Source organism: Charadrius vociferus, unplaced genomic scaffold (genome assembly GCF_000708025.1).
Source record: "Charadrius vociferus isolate BGI_N301 unplaced genomic scaffold, ASM70802v2 scaffold39, whole genome shotgun sequence".
Lineage (NCBI taxonomy): Eukaryota > Metazoa > Chordata > Aves > Charadriiformes > Charadriidae > Charadrius > Charadrius vociferus.
Window position 1 is genome coordinate 1,161,756 of NW_009650188.1, and position 7,355 is coordinate 1,169,110.

The 7,355-nt window shown below is 35.9% G+C and overlaps 1 protein-coding gene across 1 annotated transcript in view; it reads right to left on the bottom strand.

The window, feature by feature from the left end:
• TROVE2 (TROVE domain family, member 2) overlaps positions 1-2,613 on the bottom strand; it is a 6,798-nt gene extending 4,185 nt beyond the window's left edge. Inside the window, exons 1-3 of the mRNA XM_009892796.1 lie at positions 2,034-2,613; positions 1,310-1,530; positions 924-1,070 (exon numbers count right to left, since the gene is read on the bottom strand). Coding sequence (XP_009891098.1) covers positions 924-1,070; positions 1,310-1,530; positions 2,034-2,613 — 948 coding nt within the window. The remainder of the gene's footprint in view (positions 1-923; positions 1,071-1,309; positions 1,531-2,033) is intronic.
• Positions 2,614-7,355: the final 4,742 nt, after the last annotated feature.

Sequence of the window (7,355 nt, forward strand, 5' to 3'; positions counted from 1 at the left end):
TTCCCTACATAAACCAAATCAGTGGTTGCTGCACACTAAGTATTCTAAATCACATCTTTGCTTTACTGATTTATCAACATTTTGTTATCTTTTTCCTCAAGGGGAATTTCACTACTGGCATCTGAATGCCTCCATTTTCTGTCTTCCATCAAGGTACTGTGCCACCAGCTTTGATCCCCCTTCTCCAAGTGCGTCAGTAATTACGTATGATTAAAGCAGAAAGCAGAGAAAGGGAAGAGCCATGGGATGGGAAAAAAAGGCACCTACTGTTGTTGTTGTCAATTCAACTATGGTCTTGAAGCAGTTAAGTGTCCTGATTTTAATCTCCCCAACTCACAAAACTATTAGAAAAAGCTACTTGTCTTCTCTATCTGCCATTAAACTCCTGAAATTTTGTTCTCCCTTTGGGGAACCCTTTTTTTCCCCTCTTATTTTCTTACCTCTTTAATGGATAGTAGAGCAATTTGAAAGGAGAAAGTCTCATTGTTCCATCTTCTTTTTCCTCTCAGCTGCTATGCTAGTTTCTTCATTCACTTCCTAAGATCCTACACAAGTGACTTCCACTCACTTTTTAAGCTTGTATTGCTGATTCTAAATTACAAGACTTAGAAGCAATGGATGAACCCAACAGGCAAAGCTTGCCACAGCCCTAATTTTAGAGAAGATCCTAGCTGTCAATCTACTTAATTTGTAGAAAAGTTTCAGAAATAGAGGAGGAAAACAATCAAATGACAAATGATAAATAGAAGCTTTAAAATAAAGATGCAAGTATTCCATTGTAGTTTTTAAAAAAAAAAGAATAAACCACACATTTCCTACAAAGAACATCCCTTTCATTTTGTAAAGAGGTAGCGTGAAGAAATATAGTTTAGGAAGTGATTAAAAAACACAAAGGCTGGCACTGATTATGAAAAAGTTCTCACCTTTTTTAGCAGTTTCTCATTTCTTAGTCTTTCACACACTGTTGCCACTTCTGAACCTCGTGGTTCAAGCACTGAATTTGCTGTCAGCTTCCCCAAATTCCTCAACAATACAGAAATAGACATTTCCTTCAGCAATGCCTTCCAAACCTACAATCAGAAAAGGGAAAAAAAAGATGAAATTCCCAAACTACAAGAACTGACATCTGTACATTAAATAAGTGTATTTTAAAATGAACATACAGGTTATATGAAGATCTTCATTCTTTCAAGTTAGCTACTTGGGTAGATAACTTGCAAAACAGCATAAGGGCTATTTATCAATATCTAGACTTAAGACTGAAAAGCATTACCCTAAAGAGAATACAAACCTAATGAAGTTTACCTACCTCCTTAGATTTCAGATGGTTTGTCAGGAGATGCTCTCTAACTAGACCATATTCTTCTATTAAATGAATAACTTCCAATTCATCTTTTGTACGTTTTACTTTCTCCACCGCCTCCAGATACTTTAAGAGTTTTTCAGTCTCAGCAGAAACTGCTTTGTCTTTATAAGCCTCTTGGACATCTTTCCACCCTTTGGTAATATATTTAGTGACTATAGCAATTCCTATTGAAAAGAAAAATATTTTCCAAGCAGGATTACCGTCTTTATACTGGCATTTATCACTCTAGCAAGCAAATGAGTTAGCAGGTTTCATTCTCAGACTTGCCAAGGAGCTACAAAAAATGTCATCCACACACAACTTCGAGCAGTAGTTTAACCACTGTATTATTCTCCTTAGAAGTAAGAAGCCTAATGTATTTTAAACCAATAGATCTTCCCATGTAATGAAAAAGTGTTATTTCATTGTTTGTAAGCAAACAGGAACAAATTGAGGGAATTGTGTTATTTTATCTTCTCTTGACATAAGGAAGAAAAAGAAAGAACAAACTCTGTTTACCTTGAAGATAAACAGGTCAGTTTCTCATAGGACCACTCACAGACAATTTACAGAACACCATCACTAAGAAATCATCAGTCTACAATGGTACCTGGGTCTCCAAAACAGTTCCACAGTAAATATAAAAGGTTCAAAACACAGTATTTTCTGGTAAATAAAAATTTATTACCTTCACTGGCAGGTTTTAGGTGGGACAACCTCAGAAGATCTTTATGAGACCAACCACTTCTTTGTTTATATTTTGTAACTGCTAAAGCAACAGCCATTCCATTCTTTTCATTGTACCAATCTGCAACAGCTTTCCTCAGTGCACGGCCCCACATGCCGCATTTCATGCCCTCCTTCAGATCTTTTTTAAATTGGATGAAAGTAAAGAGATGTGTTGGTACACAACACACCTCAGGAACTGCTTTGAATGCCGCTTGTTTAGTTTTTGCATCAGAACACTGTGAGCAAATTGCAAGAGCAAAAAGCAGGGGCTCTTGTTTTGCTGCTCTGCCTTCTTGACTAAACGTCTTTATTTCTTGAACAACTTCACAACCTCTACCCTCTTCGATCAGTCTTATTAAAGCTTCTGCATTTTCAAAGCCCAGCTTCTGCTCCTTGATGTAGTAAGTACCACCTTCTGAACCAAAACACAAGAAACGTTGCAGTCGATTCATATCGGTGACATGCCACACATAACCACTTTCCGAGTTCGGCACCTGCTTTTCATTTGGGAGTTGCACTTGGTTTTCCTCGTCCTCCATTGTTTACACTTCCAAGAGGTCTGCTGAAAGAATAGTAAACTTTATTGAAAACGATTGTGAAAACCTGATGACTCCACTCTTTTGTCACTTCTTAGCAAAGTAAGTATAGCTTAGCTATACACTTGTAATTTTTCCTTCGTAAATTTGCTAAGAGTATACTCTAAGTGTGCAACAATACATATCAGTTAGGGGAAAAGAAACAAAAAAAATATCTCTGAGTTACAATGGCGACAAGGTTATTTGCTTAAAACCAACTTAGAAACTACTTAACCCAAATAAGTGGCACACAGAAAACATGGCTGGTGTTTTGCCCTTTTCCCACTAATAAATTACACCACTTTCTTTAGTAGATTTTTGGACTGCATACTATATTGCTCAAAACTCAAATCTTGCCCTACTCTATTTAGCTGAAGAATTGGTAATGCTGACCAACTGAAGAAACATGATGTTAAAATAAAGAACTAAAATACTGGAAAACTGTTTAGTCAGAAGACTTTGAGAGAGTTAAAATATGGCGGGTTTCCAGTGAGGCTTAGACAACAGCTTTTTAACAACTTACAGTAGCTCAAGAAAAAATTATCTTTATTACAGGCTCAAATAGTCTGCTGTTTCAAGTGAGATCCAAGAAAACACAGACATAAAAACAAATTCTGTACTGCTTTACATTTGAGAGTAAGAAGCAAAAACCAGCACAAAAATTCACAACCTTCCAGGTCTTCATATTTATACACTCTTGAGTTGCAAGAGAGTTCAGCTGTAATATTTGTAGGCAACAACACTGCTCCTACTTGAAGAGCATCTAGCATGGTAAAATTCAAGCCATAACATTTAAACTGAAATAAATGCAGGTGAAATTAAATCAGCAGAGTAAGGGGAAGAAAATTCATCATCATCACTGTCTCCAAAACATTAATGTGACAACAATAAATTCAGTTTTCTCAGCTCACACCAAACAATAAAAAGACACTAAATAGCACCAAAATGTCCTATTTAAAAAATAAAGAACCAATAATCCAACTGCATCAAACTGCATGTGTATCTTAAAATAGGCACACACTAAAGTCTAAGCACACAAAAATGACATTTCAAAGAAATCCACTTAAGAATTTGTAAGTATTGCAGATATCTACTTTTTACGTGCTTGCTGGGATACTGAAGATAAAAGCCACTTTGCTTCATGATTCTATGATTTACCAGGATAAACTAGCACAAATAAATGTCACTAATGTAGACAAAGATTTTTTTTTCCCCAGTTTAGTTAAGTAACACACTGACTTACAAACAACTTCCCTACTTTCTCTTTGACCCAGAATCTTCCTTTCTCTGCAAGCAACTAGAAATGTACCCTTCATCCATTCTTGCCTACTGCAGTAACGTGCTGTTACATCCTGAATTAAATAATAAATAATCATCAGCACTCCCATTGTATTCTATATGTTGACAAACCGTAAAAATAGAAGCCATATGCTGGTACCTGGCTTAAAAATGCAGGTTTCAGTTAAAAATTAACTAAGAAATATCTTTCATGGTATTATTCAGAGCACCAGTGCTCAGCTATTTTTTTAGCGCTTAAATATTCTAACCACGTTTCCTGCCAAACCAATTTAAATACACATCACGGTTGAGGCGACTTTTTCACTGACATCTGAAACATGCAAATACACTGAAAATAACAAGGGTGGTATTCGCAATGCATGAATACCATATCAGTATGTTCTAATGTCTAAATATATTTTATTTCAATACACTTCAATTAGCTGTTTCATGAAACTGTAAGTAATCTTTCATAATAAACATACAAAATGCAAACAAAAAATCACAGTCAGTATCCATTAATTTATCATAAAAAAATGGTATGTGGAAAGATACTGAAAGCCACCATTATCTCGAAGCAAAAATAAGAATGGGAAACATAAAGGATCATGCAAGAGTAACAAGATCTCCATCTATGTGAAATCTTGAGAATAATTTCTTGTCGAATCTTTCATACCCCTGCTATAATAAATATTACCACATTAAAATGAGACTAATGGGAAAACAGTCACCTATGGATTACCAAGACTTAAATTGAACTGGCAGGACCATGCCTTTGGTTAAAGAAAACATTTATGATCTCACTTTGCTGATTATATTAAGAAATACTAGCACTAGTTAGAATATTTTAGAGGGGTTTTTTCCTACATTTTTCCATCTGATATGTCCATTTTATTTTAATTCTCATTCGGAGAGTCTCACTTGTCCTCTCGTGCTCAGTTTTACAATCACTAGTAAAAATTAGCTGCCATTGTCATCACCACCCTGAGAATGGGAACAAAAGCTAAATAAAGTAATTATAACATTTCTAAAATTACAAATAATATTTATCTGGTTTGAAATCTAGATTTATTTATAAAATACTGTAACACACGCCCAGTATTTCCATCAAAGGTATCATCCTGAAAGGCAAATGGTTCACTACTTCATTGTTCCATGTGAATATGCAGTGTGATGTTAATTGTATTGTATTAAAGAAGTTTAAAAGCTAAACATCAGAGAAAAAAATTCTCCTTCTGCACTTCTCTATTAAACTATACAACAAACCTAACTTACACATGTTAATAACAGATAATTTTTATATTTACTTTTGTATGGAATAGGCTTATATTTTAACAGATAGCTGCAGATGTGCACTTCTAGTTTTTCTGTAGCTTAGGTCTTTAATTTGCCTTCTTAGGAATATACTATGAGCTACAAAAACAGATGCTGTTATGATTTCCACCTCTTATAAAGCTTCATTTTCACTCAGCCCTCAAAGTCATCTTCTCAGACGGAACATAGTTTTTCACAATGGAACGAATTACCTGCAGTATTTATCCCATTAAAAATGCCTGTGTCAAGTCTTCTGAAACCCTTAATAAAGTTATTAATGCCTTCTGCTAAGCAATCTAGGACACAAAACAGACTTATCTCAAATGGCTTATTGCTATCACAGGGATTTAAAAAGAGCTTCAAACCAACATAATCTTTTGGATCCTAATATGAATTGTAAATTCTTTAAAATAAATTTGTGTTTTAAAAATTACCCTTGAAATCTGCAATAGCTGATGCAAACCAGTAATTTCACTACTAAACAGTCACACCAGAAGTGTCACATTTAAACTTTGCCAGGATCTACTGGAAAAGCACTTATCCAGTGTTGAACTATTTACATCATGTTGGCCATTTCTAACTCCTGTTTTATATTTCAACCTCAGAAGTTCCCAAAGCTATTCCCTCACTCTAACCAGTCCTGCTCCTTTGCCCAGACCTCAAGCTTATTTTCTCCTTCAACACCTGTACAACACAGACAACTTTCATCCTCGCAAATGGATAAATGCAAATACGCACATGGCATATGCTCTACCATAAGCCTACTCTTCGCTTGCTGAGCTGCATCAGTGAACTTGAATTTCAAACACTCGTGGAGGAGTTATCAAAGATATCCTGGTTCCACAAGCATTTCCAATTTCTGAGCTACTTGAATGCCAACAGCAAAAAAATCCTTGAAAGTCACAGACTACTTACTTTATAACGAAATCTGCTGAACTAAAATTCATGGTTCCTCATCATTATTAGTGAAAGAGAAAACACACCAAGGGATTTATTTTTTTATATATATTCCAAATACTATATAAGTTAATCTATAAGTAAAATATAGCTTTGACCGGTCTGAAACAGCCTATACAGCACTTACATCTTGATTGGTAAGTCAATATCTTTATGTTGCTGTACCGTAACATGATTGAGTTTGTAAATTAACCTCTGTTATTTTCTATACCTTTTACAATTCACCCCTAGTTTTCCTAAGAAATAGTGTCTTACAGCACAAGTTTCAGGTACATATGTACAAAAAAAAAAAAGGCACAAAACTTTAATACAACTGCAGGTTACAACTTCAGTTCTTAAATTTAACTGCTATGTTAACAATGATGAATCAAACTTGGTAGTGAAAACATATGGAATTAAACTTTGATCAAGTCAGATCTTCCATGAAAAAAATGCATTGACATTTTAAATACAACACTTCAAATTGTCTTCAAATACTTCAAAACCCTATATGCTCCATTCTATAAGAAACTGCACTCTCCCACTCTGCTCTCAAAATTTTGTATAAGCATTAAACTGAAGATTATAAAGAATGCCTTCTAGTTTATTGAGCAGAGAGGCTACAACCATCATACTGAGCTATAGTTCTTACAAAACACACCTGCACTACAGCACAGCTCTGGCAACACCGCAAGTCCTCATACTTCAGAAAATAAGCATCCTTATGTAAAAAGGAATGCTAGGAGAACGGTTCCCAAATCACAACTGGCACGATCACCTGTATGATGGCAGTACAGGAGATAACAGACTACATGAACCACATATTGGCTGAAAAAAATCCTGCTATAGAATTTGCTTTAAAAATTTACTGACTGGAGGGAAAAAGTAGCTTAGTTGACGTAGAACAAAATTATAAGGAAAACCCATTTAACGCTGATATCCCAACACTGTGAATTTAGCTGCCGGTTTCTGTAAGGGCGATAAACACAAGGGACGGCGAGGCAGACAGTAACCCCAAAGGACGCGACCCATTAATCCCCTCACGGGGTTTCCAACCAGGTGCCAAGCAGGAGGTGGCCATTTACCGAGACGGCCTCTCCGTATTCCTCCGACACCCACGCCAACCCCTCCGGAGAGGCCGCCACGGAGAGGGCTGACACGGAGGGGGAGCCCACACC